Consider the following 22,809-nt stretch of genomic DNA (forward strand, 5'->3'; position numbering starts at 1 on the left):
TGGGTGGTTGAGTTTATGCTTGATTTATGCATGTTTATGCATAACAATTATCTAGAGAGATCTTAGGGTTTTAACAGTGGTATCAGAGCAATCTCTATTGAATCGTTGTTGATTTAAATTTTAATATTTACTAATAAAAATATTATTTTATTCATTTGTATTGATGAATTACACGTGGATCGTCGATATGGTGATTGGAATATGTGTTACTTCAATTCAATGGACGAATCGACATTGCGGGGGAATTCCGTGAGTTTAATGTTATTTTTTTCTATTTTTTATGGTTTAAAATAAGCATTAATAAAAAAATTTACAAAAATACCATATATTTTATTATGGATATTTTTGGTAGAATGGATTCCCTAAATTTTTAAAATTTTTAGGAAAATTTTTCTAATTTTTAAGGAATTTTTTGAGCATTTTTATGATTAAAAATATACATTTTTAATACATTTTTGCGGGTTTTTCCGTGGGTTTGCGATCAAATTTCTATTGATTTTCTACTGAAATTCAGTAGGGGGACAGCCTGTTGATGCATGAAATGCTCTCTCGTGTGCGTGGGGTCCTCTCTGCCTCTCAAATCTGATTTTTCCTTCTTTTTTTCGTGAGAAATTCTCTTAAAAATAATTTTTTAAACATTAATCATAATTAATGTTAATTATGATTAAGTATTATTTAATTAAAAACTTTAATCAAAGATTAAAGATAATCCCCTCTTAAGAGAGAGAGAGAGGGGAGGAAAGAGAATGGAAGGGAGAAGAAGGAGAGGAAAGGGGGAGAAGAAGGAGAGGAGGGAGTTTTTTTTACTCCCTCCATCTCTCCTTCCTTGCGCAGAGACGGCGGGGGTGGGGGCTGCACCTACCTAGTCTAAATGAGTTATGGCATACTTATCTTATTAGCTCACCTATTTAGCATGTTCACACTATGGATTACTTGTACATAGTACTCTAGTACTTATGTTAGTTTTCACTTATCTTTCGTAGACCTCTTTTGAGAGAAACAAGAAGAAGATTTTAGCCTTCCATCTTTGTGTGTGTATTATCCATTATAAGTGTGTGTGTGTGCGTGTGTGTGTTATCCATTATGAGTTTGTGTGTGCTTGCAAGATCTCAAGCTCTCTCTCCTCCCCTAATCTTTTCACCATGAAGCTTTTTATCAATACCAAATGGTGGTGGGTGGGGTCTTGTAGAAGTTGCCATTTCTCTAAGGGACTGTTAGGACAATAATTAAGTTATGCATTGAGTTGGAGCTCTAATACCATATAAGAAGATACAATGTGTGAGAAAACTCACACAAAGTACGATCTTTCATACACAAAACTTTAAAACTCAAAATGCACAATAATAGGGATAGAGGAGAATATTGTATTGCTAAAGTGATATAATAGATAGAAAATTCCCATCCCATAATTTCTCACTAATTTTTTGGCTTTTTCAAGCTTTTTTTTGAAATATAATCAAAAGCTTTTTTTAATAATAAAAAACTTATTTTTAAAAAAATAAAAAAAAATAAAAATAAGCTTAATTAAGCTTATTATTGGATTTGATTTTTTTAAGGGGGGGCTTTTTTTTTCTGTCGGCTGCTGCGCAGCCCCCACCCCCGCCGTCTGCGCGCAAGGAAGGAGAGAGGGAGGGAGTAAAAAAAACTCCCTCCTCTCCTTCTTCTCCCCCTTTCCTCTCCTTCTTCTCCCTTCCATTCTCTTTCCTCCCCTCTCTCTCTCTCTTAAGAGGGGATTATCTTTAATCTTTGATTAAAGTTTTTAATTAAATAATACTTAATCATAATTAACATTAATTATGATTAATGTTTAAAAAATTATTTTTAAGAGAATTTCTCACGGAAAAAAGAAGGAAAAATCAGATTTGAGAGGCAAAGAGGACCCCACGCACACGAGAGAGCATTTCATGCATCAACACGCTGTCCCCCTACTGAATTTTAGTAGAAAATCAATAGAAATTTGATCGCAAATCTACGGAAAAACTCGTAAAAATGTATTAAAAAAATATATTTTTTAATCATAAAAATGCTCAAAAAATTCCTTAAAAATTAGAAAAATTTTCCTAAAAATTTTCAAAATTTAGGAAATCCATTCTACCAAAAATATCCATAATAAAATATGTGGTATTTTTGTAAAATTTTTTATTAATGCTTATTTTAAACCATAAAAAATAGAAAAAAATAACATTAAACTCACGGAATTCCCCCACAACGTCGATTCGTCCATTGAATTGAAGTAACACACATTTGAATCGCCATATCGACGATCCACGTGTAATTCATCAATACAAATGAATAAAATAATATTTTTATTAGTAAATATTAAAATTTACTTCAAAAGAAATCAACAACGATTAAATAGAGATTGCTCTGATACCACTGTTAAAACCCTAAGATCTCTCTAGATAATTGTTATGCATAAACATGCATAAATCAAGCATAAACTCAACCACCCAACCACTCCCAAGCCCAAGGGATGCACACATGAATTATAAATGAAATACATCATACCTCTACCTTGATGTTCCATACCATCAAGAGGTATAACTCCAATCCAATAGCATGTAGCTATAGTGTGAAATGGTAGATGAGTAGATATGGACCTCTACACAAGAGACCATAGCATAAGCCTCCAAGCCCCCAAGCCTCCTTGAGTGTGCCCCATGTCCCTATTATATAGGAGGGCCCTTAAGTGACTCTTGACTTTCCATTCCCCATGTGTGACCCTTGGATGCCTGACCCTAACCTTAATCCTTAAGGTTAGTCCTAACCAATGCTCCACTAGAGCTTGTTCCCATGCTCCCATGCTCACAAGCCTAATGTGGGTTAGCCTTCTAGTATATGCACACATAATGTGCATATAACATAGCACACATAATGTACATATGGTTGCCAAAATCGAACAACGTGAAGAAAACCTCACCACTGACTTTAACCCCAACAACTTCACCTATAGTTTGACAAGAATGAATCCCAAGCAAAAGCAAGCAAATCCCTCCATCACTCTCGTGCATTCAGCACCAACATAAGAGCTTGTATATTCAAGCAAACAATCAGAAGTCTTCCCTATTGCCTCGACATCTTTTTAGCAACAAATTCAAGAGCAACCTACGGAGACTTAGGAGCACATCAAGAGCAAAATAACAATGCTCTTGTCACCTCTCTGGTACTGAGAAATGAGCGCACAAGAAGTATTGCTTGCAAGTCATGACCTAGAAGACCTAGAAGACCCCTCTAGTAGTGAGAAATGAGCGCACAAGAAGCTGTTGCTTGCAAGTCATGACCTAGAAGACCCCAAAAAAAAACACCTCCAAGTCAAAACCTGCAAATTCACAGAATTCCATATCATGGAATTACAATTCACGGAGTTCCATCTCACGGCTTAACAACTTGCACTTTCACATTTAAGCCTCATCATGGATTAAGCCATATCACACAATAGCCACTATATATTTGTTAAGCTTATTGCTTACTAGTCTTTTGGCTAAATTAATGTAGTAACTTCTCCATGAGTACATATCCATACTCATGCACTAGAGAACATTTGCACCAAGGCCTCACCATCGATAACTTCCTCTCTCTCGCCATAGGATTGTTGGTAAAGATTCATCATGTTGGCTACCAAATACGCTAGTGGTGTAAAGGTGGAACAATTACCTAGGCACATTAAGAGTGTCAACTCGTGTTGAGCTTAACATCTTAACAAATGGCACCAATTATCCTCATTGGAAATTAAATCTTAAGGCTATTCTTTTCTCTTATGAGATTTGGGAGACTGCCTTCATTGGTGTTGATGTGCACCCCCAACCACCACCACACCAACAAGGGATGTAGATGGTATATCCTCTACCACTTGCTACCAACCTTGTCTAGGCTTGGAGTTAAAGAAATTCAGATGCTCTATGTACCATCATCACTAGCAGGGAAGATACTGTGTTGACCATGGCTTAACATGTCTCCACAACTCTACATAATCATGGCCCTTGTTGCAAAACAACTCTACATAATCATGGGCCTTGTTGCAAAGCTAGTACGAGACCACAAATCCCTCAAGGATTCAAAATCTCAAAAATTAGCTTCACAACAAGAGAAGCTGAATGAAGTTGAAACAGTGGAGGTGTTTCTCACTTGAACCAAAGATATCCATGACTAGATGGCTACAATCTACATGAGTGTGCTCTCCTCAGATCTCGCTTGTTACTATTTAAGAGTATTGTTGTTGCCTAAGTATGATAGTTTGGTTGTATCTTTGAATGTTGGTGTCAGGCCTGCTCCTCTCACATTTAACAAGTTCAACTCATTGCTTTAGAATAAAGAGATAAGGATGCAAAGTTACAATGGTTGGCCGAATAGACTTCTTTGCTAGCAAAAAGAAATAGGGTAAGGATTCTAATTCTTCAAATCAAAAGAAAAAGGTTAAATGCTATACATAAGAAAGGAAACATAACCAAAGAATGTAGTAAAAAGAAAGAAGATGCCAAGAATGACATTCTAAAGACCAAGGAAGAATCTATTTATGTGATAAAAATAGAGTTGCTTGTTGTTATTGAAGAAGTATGCAGTGAGACATCTAATGTTGTAGCATTTGATGATTCTTGTATCATTAATAATGGGGCTTCTAAGCACATAACCAGTTGTAAGGATTTGTATTCCTCCCTAAAGCTTGGGAGATGGCATCATGGTGGTAGTGGGGAATGATGCAAAGTGCCCAATAAAAGTTTCAAGTACTATTTCACTTATATCTAAAGAAGGTTTTACAAAAAGTCTTTCAAATGTTCTTTAGGTTCCAGATATGAAGATAGACCTCCTTTCTGTTCTCAACCATCATCCATGGACCAGTTAACTTATGGGTTCACTTTGGCAAGGACGGTGGAGTAATTCTTGATAAGGTCATTATAAATGGAATTCTTGATGGGGATGGTCACTTTGGCGAGGATGGTGTAGATTCTTGATAAGGTCATTATAAATGGAATTCTTGATGGGGATGATAAGGTCATTGCAAAGGGCATTCAAAGGAATAAGAATAGTGCAGTCATTCTTAATGTGGGGATGACACAGGACATTCAAAGAAACAACTTGTATGAGCTTTTGATGTTCGTAGTTCAAACTGGCTTGGGTGTACCAATAAACTTTGGCATGAGAGATATGGGCATCTTAATATGCAAACTCTTTCAGAGATGTAGAAAGTAAGCTAGTTGTTGGGAATTTACCCCACCAATTTTTAACAATCCAAATGTATGCAAAGCTTTCATGATGGGTAAGCCAACATCGAAAACCCTTTCCACAATCTAGATGTATGTGAAGCTTGCGTGATGGGTAAGCCAGCATTGAAAATCCTTTCCACCACAAGAGACAAGTTTTAGGGCCAAGGCTCCTCTTCAAATCAAACACGTTAATATATAGAAAGATGAGTACAATTGCACTTGGAGGTTCTTCCTATGAGTATAATTCTAGGAACAACTATGATAGATGGAGGAGGAGTTGCTTCCTTCTTTATCATGTAACAAGGAAACCACCAAAGCAACACAACCTCCACATGTAACATGGACTTCCTTGCATTTTAATGGAGGATAGCCCACCCCATTTCCTATGGACATGGGTTTTGAAGATAAAGAACAAGAGCATGAGGTGTCACAAAAAGGTAAGTGGGACATGCAACTTTTGGATGGAGCAAAACCTACAACCCATTGAGGATACGCTTCAAGATGTTTGCAGATCCACAAGGTTAGAAGAGAAACATGGCTTGGGAGAATCTTGTGAATTTTTCTATTATGACAGAGGTACTCAAGATTTAGGAGCCTACCACCTTTGTTTAAACACAAGGATCCAAAGTGGATGGTAGTAGCCATGCAATTATAATATGACTCCACCTTGAAAGACCATACTTGGGACCTTGTAGATCGTTCTCCAAGGCATAAGGTAATTAGCACTAAGTGGGTTTATGAAGCAAAATATAGATCTAATGATACTTTTGGAAAAATACAAGGCATGGTTGGTCGTCTCAAAGGTTTTGTCTTTTAGGAAACTTTTACTCCTACAGCTAGGTTAACCACAATCTAAACTGTTCTTGCATTGAAAATGCAAGGGGGATGGATTGTTCTCCAAATGGATATAAAATCTACTTTCCTCAATGGGAACCTCAAGAAGGAGGTATATGTTGAATAGCCACTGGGGTTCATTGTTCTCGATTTTAAAGATTTCAAAAGCAATGTTTGCATGTTATGAAAGGCACTCTACGGACTAAAACAGACCCCACGAGCATTGTACACAAAAAGATTGATGCTTTCTTTGTGAGTATTGGTCTCTAACATATCCATTTAGCTAAAAATTTGTATGTTTTTTATTATGAGTAGGGGGAAGTATATAGTCATTGTTTTCTATGCAGATGACCTCATTTTGATAGGGGATCACCTCAAAAGATCTCACAAACATAATAGATGCTTAGTCCAGAGTTTGAGATGATACATCTTGGACTCATACATTATTTATTCTAGGAGAAGCCAGATAATATTTTCATCTCCCAAAAACAAAAATATGTAAGTGAGATACTCAAGGCATTTGGCATGACTCAATGCAATGCAATTGGTACCCCAATGGAGGTTGATCTAAAGCTATCTATCAAAGACACCTCATACCTTGTGGATAAGACCTTATATACGAAATTGGTTGGTGTTAAGTCCAAGGGATAACAAAGAAGGAACCACTCACCTCTACTCATCTCAATGTGTCATGGGGATCTTTCCGATGGGTGGTCCAGCTCGTAACACTTGAGGTCTCCAAGCTCAACACTGATATGGGGAGCTTACCATTCACCTTCTCCCGCAAGCGTTGTCACACCATTGTGTTGCACTACAACACTACTCCCTCCTCTTCGTCATATCACTCAGACACACTCACTATCATGCATTAGAGAGAATATTTGAAAGCTTTATCAAGAGAGAAATATCCATTGCACAATGAGAGAGTCCTCTTGCAATATGAGAGAAATTGCCTTATCTACATGCCCATAAGTGTTCACACATAGCCAGGCATCCAAAGCTTCTATTTGGCCGATTGCTTATACATTCATAATACATTGATGCATTACAACACTAGGGCGCACATCCTACCTCACTATCACATGCTCTTGGAGCAAAAATGCCATTCATTATCCATCATACCTTTATGAGCACCCATCCAAGTTTGAGATTTGGACACTGTTTCTTCATGGCTTGTTTGTACATGAGTTTGGTGTGTCCATACTTGATATTTGATGTAGGTTACTCATGCTTTGGCATATAGTTAGGTGTGGCAAACCTTGTTGACCCTAAACTAGGATGACATCCCCCCTTTCTGATGTCGATCGCATCTTCGTAATTCGATAGAACGAGGGGTAGATGTATGATTGGTTATATTAAGTAGATGTTGTGGACGTATTTGATTCACTAGAGGAATAAAGAAGCTAGTGTTGGAATTAGGGTTACACGAAAGCACACAAAGCTTGGAGAAGAAGAAGCAAGAATGCACACAACACAAAGTCTATTAGATTGTGTCAATGTATAAAAGATAAGTTAGCCCTAGAATGATGGGCGTATATACAAGCCAGGGGAAAAAACCTCCTAAAGAGGGAAAAAGTGGCCCGGCGGTCCTAAGTGTGTTCACACACATCACTGCCTATACATTTACTAACTAGCTGTTGCCATATATATAGGCAGTGATGTGTGTGAACACACTTAGGACCGTCGGGGCACTTTTTCCCTCTTTAGGAGGTTTTTTTCCCCCGGCTTGTATATACGCCCATCATTCTAGGGCTAACATATCTTTTGTACATTGACACAATCTAATAGACTTTGTGTTGTGTGCATTCTTGCTTCTTCTTCTCTAAGCTTTGTGTGCTTTCCTGCAACCCTAATTCTAACAATTGGTATCAGAGCAGGCATCAGCTCCCAGGGCTACGCCGCTAGCACCCTCTGACTCACGTTCTCCGATTGAGGTGAGCTTTCATGAGCGCTTGTTGCAGGTCCCTATACTATGTAGGTAGGTCGTAGGGCTTTGCGTTCTCAGAATTTGCATCTGAGGTCATTTCGGGCTCCATTTTTGCATTACAAGTTCTGTACATGTGTTTTCGTCACTTTGTGCAGAAATTTCGACAGTGCAGTTTTCTGCAAAACAGGCATACGTATTCTATTGTGGACCGTGCTATATATAGCACGAGTTGTTTTCTATTCAGTCTTTGCTTCATTACAGGTAGCTTTTGCATCAGCTTCAGTCAGTGTGGCCATGGTTGATAACAGCAATAATGTATTTCGCATGTTGTCTGCTGATGACAAACTGGATGGAGACAGCAACTACTCACTTTGGGCATACATGATGCAACATGTTTTGGTTGCAAAAGGAGTGTGGAACATTGTGCAAGGTATGGATGTACGTCCAGGTTCTGTGGATGTAGGATCTATTGAGGATGTTGCAGGTTCTAGCAGCTCTACTATTGCTGCTGTTTTACTCCCACTGTTGAACAAGCTCGTTGGGATGGTAAAGATGCGCAGGCTCATGCCTTGATTGCACTTTCTGTCAAACGTAACATCACTCCACATATTCGTTCAGCTAAAATAGCGAAACGGGCTTGGGATATTCTAGCTGGTTTGTATGCAGGTCGTAAAACGAGGCAAAAATCTCTTACCTGCGTAAAGAGCTAGAATCGAAGATTATGCAGGAAGATGATGACATCTGTACATAACGCATGTTTGGCAGTTTTTGTTGACTCTTATGTATGGTATTTTGACAGTGGTGCTACAAAGCACATTACCTCGCATCGTGATATGTTCACTTGTCTTGAGGCTGTCCCTAATGGGAATACTATCACATGTGCCAATAATGCTTCTTACCCAGTGAAGGGCGTTGGTAAAATTATGCTTATTGCTGCAAATGGCAATGCTTTCACACTTTCAGATGCTTTGTATGTGCCAGGGATAAAGAAGAATCTATTGTCTGTCTCTGCGCGCTTGCTAGACTTAGACTTGTAGTCAAATTTGTGGATGACAGATGTACTATTCATGATTTGACTTCTGGTGATACGATTATTGCATCTGGCACCTTGTTTCGTGGGCTGTATAGGCTCAATTCTTATGACAAGTGTGTGGAAGATTGAGCAATGCAGTTTTTGATGAAAAGGCAGTTTCAAATGCAAAATTATGGCATGCTCATTTTGGTCATCTGAACTTTGCTAGTTTACTGCGTTTGTAGAAATTTGATATGGTTGCTTCATTGCCCCCTCTTGAGGCACCATTGAAACATGTTTGTGAAGGCTATATTTTGGGCAAAATGCAGCGTTCTACGTTTCTAAAGGATGGTTCTGTGCGGGCCACTCGCAAATTGCAACTTGTACATAGTGATGTATGTGGGCCTATGCAAACTCCGTCATTTGGTAAACACTTGTACTTCGTGACTTTCATTGATGATTACTCAAGGCATGCATGGGTATATCCACTGAAGGCAAAGTCCGAAGTGTTTTTGTGCTTCAAACAATTTTTGCTTATGGTTGAAAATGTATCCAATTGTACTGTGGGCACCCTCCATTCTGATCGAGGGGGGGAGTACATGTCTAAAGAGTTTGATGCATTTCTAGCTAGTTGTGGGATATAACACCAATGTAGAGTGCCGTATATCCCTCAGCTGGTGTTGCTGAGAGGAAAAAGAGGTCACTTATGGAGATGGCACGATGTATGGTCAAGAGCCAAGCTTTGCCACATGCGTTTTGGCTTGAGGCTGTCATGTGTGCTGCATATATACTCAACAGGTGTCCCACTAAGGCCTTGCAGTCTGTTACTCCATATGAATCTTGGCATGGCAGGAAGCCTTCTATTGGTCACTTGCGTGTCTTTGGTTGCTTGGCCTATGCTTTAGTGCCTATGCAACAACGTAGAAAATTGGATGATAAGGCTGTCAAATGCATTTTTGTTGGTTACAGTGCTGAGAGCAAGGGTTATAAATTGTATCATCCGCAATCAAAGCGTATCTTGATTACTCAAGATGTTGTTTTTGTGGAAGATGCTGTGCAGCCTTTGTTATCATGTACCAAAGAGACAGGTGTGAGCTCACGGGATGTATTTGATACGTTGTTGCCTCTGTTTACAGGTAGGAATTCAAATGTAAGTCCTAATGAGGCAAATATTCAGCCTATGCAGATTTCAAACGACATCATAGATCAGCCTATTTCTGATGCAGATTTACAGGATGTAATTTATGAGGATAGGGCTGAAAATGAGCAGGCTAGAGGTATGCCTAAATGGCTGGTGCAAACCTTGCATGATAGTAAAATTGATGCACCTATGTCTAGTCGTACTCATTCAGGTTTTCAGCATGCCTCTTATGCATCAGATTGTTATGCTTTGGCTGTGTCTAGTATGTGTGAAGAGAAAAAACCTCTTTCATTTGATGAGGCACAAAAATCAAAAAATTGGTTGGCTGCAATGCAAAGTGAATATGATGCTATAATGAAGAATGGTACATGGTCTTTGTGTGATTTGCCTATTGGTAAAAAGGTCATTGGATGTAAGTGGGTTTTTAAGTTGAAACGAAAGCCAGATGGCAGTGAATATGATGCTATAATGAAGAATGGTACATGGTCTTTGTGTGATTTGCCTATTGGTAAAAAGGTCATTGGATGTAAGTGGGTTTTTAAGTTGAAACGAAAGCCAGATGGTAGTGTTGATCGTTATAAGGCTAGACTTGTTGCAAAGGGTTATGCTCAAGAAAAGGGCATTGATTTTGAGGAGACCTTTGCTCCCACTTGTCGTATGACTACCATTCGTAGCATTTGTGCATTGGCAGCTCATAATGGTTGGAATGTATATCAGTTGGACATAAAGACTGCGTTCTTGAATGGAGATTTGCATGAGGAGGTGTATGTATCACAGCCTCGTGGTTTTGTTCAAAGAAGGCAGGAAAACAAAGTGTGCAGGTTGAAAAAGGCTTTATATGGTTTAAAGCAAGCTCCACGAGCTTGGTATGAAAAGATACATGCATATTTGACTGCACATGGTTTTCAGAATAGTCCAACAGAAAGCACTTTGTATGTTAAACGTGTGGATGATGTACATCTAATCATTGCTCTCTATGTCGATGACATGCTGCTCACAGGACCAAATGAGAGTCATATTGCTGATTTTAAGGTTGATTTGAATGCCTCTTTTGAGATGTTAGATTTGGAGCATTTGCATCATTATTTGGGGATACAATTTAAGCAGTGTGATGGAGGTATTGCTTTGTGTCAGACAAAGTATATTGAGACATTGTTGCGGAGATTTGGCCTTGAAGACTGCAAGCCTATTGCTACTCTAATGGAGATAGGTTTGAAGTTGAGTCTTCATGATGCTGGAGATCACTTTGATGTCACACTCTATCAGACAGCTGTTGGTTGCCTCATTTATGTATGCATTACAAGGCCGGACATTCAGTTTGCAGTCTCACAAGTGAGCAGGTTTATGCATAGCCCAGGGTTTCAGCAGTCTCACAAGTGAGCAGGTTTATGCATAGCCCAGGGTTTTAGCATTGGAAGGCAGTTAAACGCATCTTTCGCTACTTGAGTGGCACCATACATCTTGGGTTGTTTTATCCCAAGGGGGGATCGTTGTTGCCGCCAGATTTACATGCTTCTTCGGACTCAGATTGGGTGGTTGCTATGACACAAAAGTGTCCACAAGTGGTTTTTGTTTCATGCTCGGTAGCTCATGCATATCTTGGTTGAGCAAGAAGCAACCTACTGTGGCCACTTCTAGTTGTGAAGCTGAGTACAAGGTAGCTTTCACAGCTACGGTTGAGTGTGTGTGGCTCAGACGGCTTATGGCTGACTTGGGTGTTGGACAGGAGTCTGCCACCTCTATCTACACTGACAGTCAGAGCGCATTGGCAGTTGTGAGAAACCCATTTTTTTATGCTTGCACAAAGCACATTGAGGTGCATTATCACTATGTTAGGGAGAGACTCTCAGCAGGAGAGATCAGCTTGGCCTATGTGCCAACACAGGATAACCTCGTCGATCTTTTCACAAAGGCGCTTCCTCGTGATGAGAAGTTCAAAGCTTTCCGCAAAGCTTTGGGCTTGCTCCCCTTTGTGGACTGATCTACTTCGGGCATGGCACTTCCCTATACATGAGTGCTAGCTCTCGTTCACACTCTTGTGAGATAGAAAGTGCTGCTTTAGCTTGTTTGAAATCCTTTTTGGAAGAGTTTCGTTATAATTTGCTTGATGGCGTGAACTATTTTTACTCGATTTTTGGAAAACTTAACTACTCGATAAGAAGTTGAACCTCGAGTTGCCAGTTTTATTGATTTTGGATGATTCTCATGAAAGACTTTGATAGAGGAAACTCTCTCGACGAGCTGCGTTCCCATTTGTTGAGAAAGTAAAAGCGGCAATATATATTAATGGAAGAATAGGGTGATTTCTGATATATTGGAGACTTTGTGTTAATTAAATTTATAGTGTCTTACCTTATTGAATTAGATTAAGGATTGATATTAATGGTTAATATATATTGGTAATTCTTCCAAATTATGGTTTCATTGTGATTTGCTTCGGTGCCTGTCCGCCGGACGCTTGTGCGCGAAGCCGCTCGCCCGCCCACCCATCATCAGGGTGTATACCGCGGTGTGCAAAGGAAAGTTCTTTTTTTGTACGCTTTTTCTCTTTGCCTGCTAAGCTTTCCTGCCATGGCGACTCCAACTCCTGCAAAAGAAGCCCCTGCTGCAGAAGACCCCAAGCTCGATCTCTTCGAAGACGATGACGAGTTTGAAGAATTTGAGAACGAAGGTAGGTGTCCTTCTCTCTCTCTCTCTCTCTCTCTCTCTCTCTCTCTCTCTCTATAGGTTAAGGTGTTTCTTTTCTTTTTTGGTTTCTCTCCCAACCACTTTCTGTTTAATGATGTTGATGCAGATATACATGCATATATACACAAATGTATGCGTATGTGTGTGTATATGTATGTATGTGTATGTATGTATGTCTGCAAGATTTATCACTTTTACAAGAGGTTTAGTTCAGATAAACCATAAGACATGGACATGTCCTAATATTTGGATTGGCCATTGAAGTTTAGAGGATGCTTTATTTCGAAAGGCTCACTTGAAATATTGCGCTGACCATGAGAGTGTAGACCTCAGGAATGAGTGGCCTTGAAAGTGTATGACAATTGGGTCTACTAACTTGGTGATTACATTAGATTGCGGCTAATATGCCCATGCTGTATTTACACATGGAGAACTTGAGCTTAGAGAAAGAGAAAGGGCGTAACATAAGTTGTTAGGTTAGCAAAGGTACATGTAGTTATACGGAGGATGGTTTGCTTTTAGCAGCGCTGATTTGTGCTAGATTTTTGAAACATATCGTTGCTATTTCTGAAAAAATATGATAACATATGTTTGTCTTCTCAAAGTTGCATTCTCTATGTTTGTTATATCATTCTTAGGGGTGCCTGTTTATCACAAAACTTGTGCGATCAAGGCACTGAATAATTAGAATCTAAGATACCATTGATGATTTAAAGGTGGACCAACTTGCCTCGATCCTACCTGTTGCAATTATGAGACAAAACAGTCAAAGGAAGGTTCTTATAAATCTTTATTAGAAGGCTTATGAAGCCTCAATCGACGAGAGCTCTGTAGAAAGCACCATTTTTCAAAACCTGCAGCGGTTGAACCATTCAAAGAGGCAGCTTCACATATCCTCTCCAGACAGCCAAAACACTGTAGCAGACAAAACAAGTAAGAGCAGTAGTGCTTCTCCTCAGTCAACCCCCACAGCTGGCGCTATCATGAACCGGTCTGCAGAGCCAGTACTCTCCTACGCAAACTAGGGCGTGATTCGTTATCAGAAAGCAGCAGCTTTGTGTGCCTCAAGTTTTGTTTGGTGGCCGGTTTTCAAAGGCTATCTTAATAGACTTTAATAACCTTATCAATAAAAACGATACATAAAACTTAATCACAATCAAACAGCCCAACGCCTTAAAGACACTCTACATCCACATGCTTGACCATTAAGGTCTCCTATGTCTCGTCCTGGCACACATGCTTGTGTATGGATGCAAGTGGAGCATAGCTTCTTGGAAGGAGCATTCTGCATGACAAAAGATGCCCATGAAGTTTGTATCGTGAGAGAAATCCTTGATATTACAAGCTGTGTCAACCCTTTTCGGTTCTATTGCTTGTGTCATCTAAATTTCAGCATTGCTATCTTATTTGGTGGTTTTATTTCATCTTGTTTATTAGTATTATTAGTTTCAATGTGAGACAAGATTGTGTTCAACCTTGTCCGGAGATATTTCATAGGTATTAGAGCTCAGCATACACTAACTATTAGTGCTTTGAAGCATTATGGCCAACCATACAGGTAGTGGAGTGAATGCATATTCAAGAAGGCAAGCCTGTGAAGAACAAGTTGTTGAAGATGCACACCATGGAATCCATGCAGTCGAAAAACACCATGCTGAAAACTTATCTGATGTATTTCAAGGTGGTTTTGCACGTGAGGGGGACAAAAGTCCCACGGTAAAGAGAGACCGGTTAGGAGATGTAGAGCCTAAGCTATGAAGGTTCAAACTTCAAACTAAATCATGATGTTGTGTATAGTAATGAGAGAAGGATAGAGCGATAAGAGAACAAAGCTCAAGTTTGCACATACAATGTGATGCTTGTATTAATTGATTTGAAGCCTACAAGGTACAATGTCTTTATGGCAAAATGCCTTATCTTTCTCAACATCGGTAATGACACGTGGCTAACTGATGCATAGTTACCACGGAACGGGAACGTTCCGGGAACGTCGGATGCTAGAACGGGAGCGGGAACGGGAACGGGAGCGGATCGGGAACGTCGCGGAACGCCACGTCATATGACATGTCAGCATATGACACAAAAAATGTAACTTTTTGTATACGGATAGCCAAATATGCTTCCTAATATTTGCTCCCCCAAGACATGAACATACATTTCTGCAAGCAAAACACACCTCCCCAAATTTTTTTTATTTTTTTTGCGGAACGTTCCGACGTTCCGGGAACGTGCCTTCGCCCGGAACGGCGTTCCGACGTTCCAGGAAGGCGGAACGACGTTCCGTGGTAACTATGAACTGATGATATCATTGCTTACGCACAGAAACACTATTCAGAGTGAAGGTGGAGATGTATCAAGATAGACCTTCAATAGACACAATGATTTGGGCTCGTTGGCACCACGTGACGCAAAAGATCACAGTGGCCATACTTGACATGATAGAACAGATCACAATCAAGCCTGAAAATGAAGTTTGACCACACATGACTTTAACTTATATCACTCTACTCAAAACAGACATGACAAAAACACACAAGAGATACAATCAAATTTTGGGGGACTACACAGACAGACAAAGAACCCATTATTGACTCAATACACATGGAAATTGTAAGCCCAACGGGGCATGCAGTGACAGGCTCAACCACGTGTCCAAGAGATAAAGATATAGAGAGAGAGGGGGGAGAGAGAAGGGAATAGGGATCTTACACAATACACCACACTGAGCGGGGAACAAGTCCCGCCTCCTTTCAAGAATTTATTCAAGAACAATCCACGGGCACGCTAGCCAAGATCAATACAATCAATGAATACAAAACAAACACATATGCCGATGTTGTATATCCAAGTTGATGTCGATGTCTATGTCTAGGGACAAGATCTCTGATGCCAAGCACACCACGGAGATAACCATGAATCCAAATCCAAATCCAAATCCAAATCCAAATCCAAGTCCAAATCCAAGTCCAAGTCCAAATTCTAGTTCCAATCGAAGTTCTAGTCCAAGTTCCACTTCCAATCCAAGCTCTAGTCCAATCCAATGATCAAGTCCAAGCTCTAGTTCCAATCCAATGATCAAGTCCAAGTCCAATTCCAAATCCAAGTCCAAGTATCAATCACTCATTCCATGAGTAATCTCCACAACTCCTGTAGCCTTGTCGATAAAGAAAACCATGGAAAAGCTCTTTCTGGTAAGAAAACTGATATAAAACCTGTTTGAATGGTTTTCAGACGATAAAAACCTCTAAAAAGCAGTTTGTAGGGTTTTTGGAGCAATTTTAGGGTTTCTAAAATTTTCATTCCATACAGCTCCGCATAGTTCTGTACATGTCCGTGCAATTTCGTACAATTGTACGGATCCGTACAATTGTACGGACAGGTGATGACGTGGCACAACAATTGATGGAGGCACTATGAATCAACGAGCAGCGATGAAAAATTCCATGATTTGGTTCATGATCAAGTAGAGGATGATGGAGAAGATGATCTCCACGCTTCAACGAAGATGGCAACGCGACGAAGAGGTTCTTCTTCAACTTGATGCTCAAGAGAGGCTCATGCTACTTTTATAGTTTGCTTTAGAAACACCTTTGAATTGTTAATCTTGATCCCGAACAGATTTTCAAGATTGTCCCATACCTCTTCGGCAACCTTGTGAAAGTGGACATGATGAACGAGATTGTTGGCAAGCCGTAGACCGATGTGTGCTAGCACTTAATCATTCTTCTCTATCGAGGCTCTCACTATAGGTGTTGTCGAGCTGCACCTTCAGGCCTCTTCTCTGCCATTGACAACACTCCAGACTCCATCTCTCATGAGCAGGAGTCTAACTTTTGTCTACCGTGTTGGGAAATTGTTGCCAAGGAACTTCTCGAATGTGGTTGCTGATCTATGAAGGTCCATGGTTATGGATGGTGAGACTTAGGGAGAAACACCACAAAGAGGAGTGGCTCAACCAAGGAGCCATGGAGCTGCCGAGAGAGGAACTGGAAGACGAGGCAGTAGGGAACTTGAGTACTGTAGAAGCAGTTCAGAGAGTGTTTAGGTGATGAAGCGAGCAACTTAAGAGTGTTAAGTGCATGAGATGACCTAGCCAAGAGAAGGCAACCGTTGCAGCAGCAGAGCAGCTGGAGCAACGCAACTATAGTAGCAAAATGGTGAACAGATGAGAGCAGGGCGACGGTGGAGCAGAGAGGCGGGGGCGCCATTGGTTCTCTCCACACTTGTGACACCTGAAAAAGCCAACAACTGTGGCGCCGCCACCCGAGGCTAGGCTGAGGTGGCGCGCCCAACACTAGCGCCACCCACAAAAGCTAGCATCACAAGGACAGTAGAGACGACGCCTCGCTCTAATATCATTTGTGGGTATCATTAGGGTTAGCAAATGCAGAGTCTAAGCTATGGAGGTTCAAATTGAATCATGCTGTTGTGTGTAGTAATGAAAGAAGGGTAGAGAGATAAGAGAACAAAGCTCAAGAGACTATATTTGCACATTCAATATGATGCTTGTATTAATTGACTTGAAGCCTACAAGGTACAATGCTTTTATAAGCAAAATGCTTTATCTTTCTCAACACACAAACCATGGGGCAATGACACATAGCTAACTGATGACATCATTGCTTACACACACAAACACTTAGGTGGCTACAAGAGGTGGTTCACATGTACTAACTCACTTACTCACATAAGTGAGTAATGTACACACACACACACAAACACACTTACACAATGGTGGACACGAGATGGACAAGCACACATACGACTCTGAATCCCAACACATGGTGACTGTGTTTGAGGGACAGCCGTCTCGTGGTAAAGAGAAGGTGCAAGACACTAATGAGTAAGATGGACAAGCACACATACGACTCTAAATCCCAACACATGGTGACTGTTTGAGGGACAGCCGTCTCGTGGTAAAGAGAACGTGCAAGACACTAATGAGTAAGATGCCATGCATGTTGAGATGGAAATGTCAAGAGGCAGCTATGTGAGAAAGATGCCCAATTGAAGAGTTTGCATGAAGATCCAAGAGTTAAGTATTGGATGCCCAAAGGTACTCAGCTTTTGTGAATGATGCATTGGAAACTGTTGCATTAGAATTGGCTGTCAAACCAAGAGATGGCACTCTTTCCTCATCAATCAAGGTGATGTAAAGGAGGGAAAAGAGGGAGAGCTTAAGTTTAAGAAGCCACCTAGTCCAAACCCTCTTGGAGCGACTTCTACAAAGCTGAAATCTGTAGTACATCATGAGAGGGGAGAGGTGTTAGTGACCTCTCACTATGCCTCTACTACACATGGTACTCCATCTCACATGCATGCCTCTTCACTTCAAGGTACTTATTACAAGAAACCAACTCATGTTTCGGCCCCTACGAGGATGCACCTGGACATTATGTTACCAACTCATGTTTCGGCCCCATAATGTCAAGTGTGATATTTACGCAGTGTCCAAGCCCACAAGAGTACAATGGTAGTCTGTCATGTGCACAGTGGGTATCTACCGTGTGCTATACGCATGCAAGACTAGTTTCGAGGCTTGGGGAAGCTTGGAACTAGGCAGGCTGATTGACGAGTTGAGTTAGGGAAATACTAACGGGCGGGCACCCAAGTATGGACGGGCGGGCGGCCAAGTGTGGACGCCCGATGACCGGCCAAGAGCCTATAAAAGGGTGGCCAAGGTTAGTTATTGATATAGAGAGTCTCGCGAGTTTGTGAGAGCTCTATGGTCTTGGAGCCTGGATCTAGTGCAGACGTGCACCTGCTTTATGCAGCCGAGGCCGGCAGCAATCTCGAGGCCCGCGAGGGCAGCTTCGTGGCGGTATGGGACGTCACGAGGAGGAGATTGGTCGGTACGTCAACCTAGTTAGCTCAGCTCGTGGCTCGGTGGGGACAGCCAAGACTGTGGGCTTGCCCACGGCCCTCAAGGTTGGGAGGTGAGTCAGGCCTGCACCCCCTTGCTTGTTTGTTGTTCGTTTGTTTGCAGGATTCGAGTTTCGAACCAAGATCGATCACGAGGGGATCCGTGGGGATTTGACAGTGGTATCAGAGCATACCTCGTGGACGAGCAAGTCGGTAGGTAGAGAAGAAGAGGTCAAAGAACGGTATGTGTTAAAAAAGCTTGCTGTTTTTTCTGTGCATACTGCAGTTTTCAATTTTGTATGTGTTTTTCCTTCATCAAAGAACCCCATGTTGATGGGAGATGGTAGTTTTAATAGGGTTGATTGCTTTTGCAAAGAAGAGGTGAATTGTTGTGCATACGCATGAACTGCAGGGAGAGAAAACTGAAAAAAAAAAGAGAGAGAAAAAGCACGTTGCTTTTCGTTGATTGAACGAGAGAGAGAGAAAGAAGCAGTTGTGGCATGCTGATTGAACGATGGTGAGCAGGCGATTGGCAGTCGAGTCTGTGCAGTCGATAAAGCTGGCAGTCAGCGTGTGAGGGCAGCCGTGATGGTAGGTGTCTTAGGCTATAGCTGCAGGCGGCCAGCAGGCCTGCATAGCCAGGCGAGCCCAGGCCTACGCCAGGCGGCCAGGCAGCCAAGCCACGTAGGCGCCTAGGCTACGCCAGGCGGGCTGGTGCCCAGGCCAGGCGGGCAGCGCCCAGGCCTACACAGGCGCCCAGCCAGGCCCTGTAGGCGGCCCAGCACAGGTATCCCATCCGGCTGGCGTAGGCTCACATACAGGCTGGTGCGACAATTCTGGCGCCGGCAGCCATGACGATAGCAGCAACGGCCAGCTCTCCACGTCAGCAAACACCATCGGGCTAATCCAGGAGGGAAGTGCAAAAAACAAAACGCAAGGAAAGCATTTCGATTTTTTTTTCTCTATTCTTTCGTTTTTTGTTTTTTTAGGGGAGTTTAAATTTTTTTTTAAATTTTCAAAGAATCCCCCCTCTCTAAGGTTTTCAAGGTGTTTATTTTTTTAAGAACAAAGAATATATATATATATATATATATATATATTCAAGGAAAAAAAAAAACAAAAAACACAAAAGCTAAAGCAAAAGCTAAGCCTAGCTTTTCGAGTTTTTTTTTGGCTTTTGGGAAACCTTTATAAACCCCTCTAGTGGGCTTCTTGCCACACATCTCTCGACTTCTCGAGTTCTCAAGTTCTCAAGTTTTCAAGCTCTCAAGCTCTCAAGTTCGCTCGCACTTTTGTTGTGCAAAGATCGAATTTTCTCTCCACGTACCCTCTTCGCGATGTCGACCCAAGAATCAGAGTTGGAGCCCCTCGTGGAACGCGAAGGCTTGCCGGCTACGGAAGGCACTGATGCCGATCTTTTTGACGAGTTTGTGTCAAAATCAGATTTCCAAGAGTTCAAAGTAGCTCTCGAAGCTAAATCGTCGGAACGTCAGGCACAAATCGACGCTCAAATGCAAGCTTTGCAGAACTCCATCGCTCTCTTGACCACTACCCTCTCTACTTTCTCGGGAATGGATACCTTGGCTTCAGCTTTAGGCCCCAATATTACTCCGGAACCGTTCGGGGGCGAGCAAAAGCAGAGAATCAAGGAGATCGTGGACACTTGGCTACACAAGTGCCAAGTTCACTTTCAGTTTCATCCATATGATGATGGAAAGAAGATACAGTTAGCAGCAGGTTTCCTGTCCGGCAAAGCTTTGCTTTGGTGGAAGGAACTGAACCAAAAGCCAACGACTTGGGCACAATTCGAAGACATTTTCAAGAAAGAATTCCTCAAGAAAGAGGATGATTACGATGTTGTTGTCCGGTTTTCAGCTTTGACCATGACCTCGCAGCACCTCACTTATGAGGTCTACCTCCAGAAATTTCGTGACTTGCAGATGAAAGCTACAAAGATGGATCCCACTACTCTTTTGGGGTTTTTCGTAGCTGGTTTACCTGACTCGTACCGATTACAGGTTAAAAATAACAAATGCAAAACATTGGATGAGGCCATTCATTCAGCTCGTATCTATGATGATACGATGGTCTCTTCCAAGTCGAAACCCGTTACCGAGCAGGGGAACAAGCATAAAAGAAAGTTCTCCGCACCTATGGCTAACACGACTGAAGGCAAGTCTTCGGACCAACCTTCGAAGAATTCCAGTTCGACACCAGCGAAGAAGAAACGACTCCTTAGGGCTTTGAAGCTCAAGAAGGAACGACGTTGTTTTATCTGCGAAGAAAAAGGACACATGCGTAATGAGTGTCCGAAGAAAAAGGGTACCAAGTCAAACGCAGGACCCAAGCCAAAGGCAGCTAACCAGTTGTCTTTGACAGGTACGTCAATTACTGTACTTTCTCGCCCTAGTACTTGTTCTGATTGTCTGTTCAATTCTAAAGTATTTGGCATGCATGATCTTCTCCGAGTTTATGGAGAAGTGAATGGCCATAAAATTCACATTCTGTTAGACCCTGGCAGTTCGCATAACTTTGTTAACTACAAACTTGTGCAGAAATTGAGTCTTGATACGACACTCAGCGACCATACCTATGAGGTACGTCTACCTGCAGGCAGACAAGTTTGGGATCGCAAGGTGGAGATGTTTCCAATCCAGATTCAGGACTACAACGATACTCTGGAATGCTATGTTATGCATCTGGAAAATGTAGACTTGTTATTAGGGATTGAGTGGTTTAAGACTCTTGATGTCCAGATAGATTGGTCTAGTCATATTTTTTCTTTTCAGCATAGGGACACCAAGTATAGTATCTTAGGTAATTGTATTCATCCCTCTCAGGGACCTCTTGTAAATACTATTGATTTTGGAAATATAATGGATTCTTCTTTGTATACTGCTTTCCATTGTGTATTGATTTCACTTTCTTCTTTTCTCATCCCTTCCATGGATGTGAATGAATTAAGTGTGTTTGAAAGCAAAGAATTACAGAAGATACTTGATTCGTTTCAAGATGTATTTCCTAAGGAATTGCCATCGGGTTTACCACCTGAACGGGCAGTAGATCATCGTATTGACTTGATCCCTGGTGCTCATCCTGTGAGTATTCCACCTTATAGGATGAGCCAAGTTGAGGAAGATGAGTTGGCTAAACAACTCGAAGATTATTTGAGGATGGGCCAGATCCGTCCAAGTAAATCACCTTGGGGTGCACCTGTGTTGCTTAGGAGAAAGAAGGACAATACTTGGAGAATGTGTATAGATTACAAGAGATTGAACAAGCTGACTATTAAGAACCGTTATCCTCTCCCTAGATCAGATGACCTAATTGACCGGTTAGCTGGAGCGAAATATTTCACGAAGATAGATTTACGTACTGGTTATCACCAGATACGTATTCATGAAAGGCATGTCGAAAGAACCGCCTTTCGGACTAGGTATGGCCATTACGAGTTTCTCGTATTACCTTTTGGGTTAACCAATGCTCCAGCCACTTTCCAGCAAATGATGAACGATCTTTTTCGTGAACATTTGGGAAAATTTGTGGTGGTGTTCCTGGATGATATTTTGATATATAGCCGTACTCTTGAGGATCATGTCAGACACCTCACGATTGTCTTATCTATTTTAAGACAGAATCGACTATATGCTAAATTCAGTAAATGTGAGTTCTTTATGACCGACATCATTTACTTGGGACACAAGATCACTAGAGATGGATTGAGCATTGACTATGACCGAGTTCAGAAGGTTTTGGACTGGCCTATACCGCGAACAGTGAAACAACTTCGTTCTTTTCTCAGTTTTGTTGTTTTTCTTCGGAAATCTGTACGGGAGTACTCTCAGCTCACACTACCGATGACCGACTTATTGAAAGGTCGTGGACGTAAGTCCAATCAGCCTATCACTTGGAATAACGATTTGGATATGGCCTTCAGACTTTTGAAAGATAAAGTCAAGGAAGCACCTATCTTAGCATTGCCTGATCCTAGTCGGCCTTATGTTCTTGAAACTGATGCGAGTGACTATGCTATCGGGGCTGCTTTATTTCAAGATGGTAGACCAGTTGCTTTTGAAAGTAAAAAGCTAGACGACACTCAATCTCGTTGGCCAACCCTTGAGAAGGAGCTTTATGCTGTGATTCA

At 41.3% G+C, this 22,809-nt stretch overlaps 1 protein-coding gene across 1 annotated transcript in view; it reads left to right on the forward strand.

The window, feature by feature from the left end:
* The first annotated feature begins 12,563 nt into the window (after positions 1-12,563).
* LOC147615761 (protein DELETION OF SUV3 SUPPRESSOR 1(I)-like) overlaps positions 12,564-22,809 on the forward strand; it is a 28,502-nt gene continuing 18,256 nt past the window's right edge. Inside the window, exon 1 of the mRNA XM_086778351.1 lies at positions 12,564-12,786. Within this exon, the coding sequence (XP_086634477.1) occupies positions 12,687-12,786 (100 nt within the window). The 5' untranslated portion in view covers positions 12,564-12,686. The remainder of the gene's footprint in view (positions 12,787-22,809) is intronic.

The sequence above is a fragment of the Cibotium barometz genome, chromosome 39 (genome assembly GCF_041138505.1).
Source record: "Cibotium barometz isolate CiBa-2024 chromosome 39, ASM4113850v1, whole genome shotgun sequence".
NCBI lineage: Eukaryota > Viridiplantae > Streptophyta > Polypodiopsida > Cyatheales > Cibotiaceae > Cibotium > Cibotium barometz.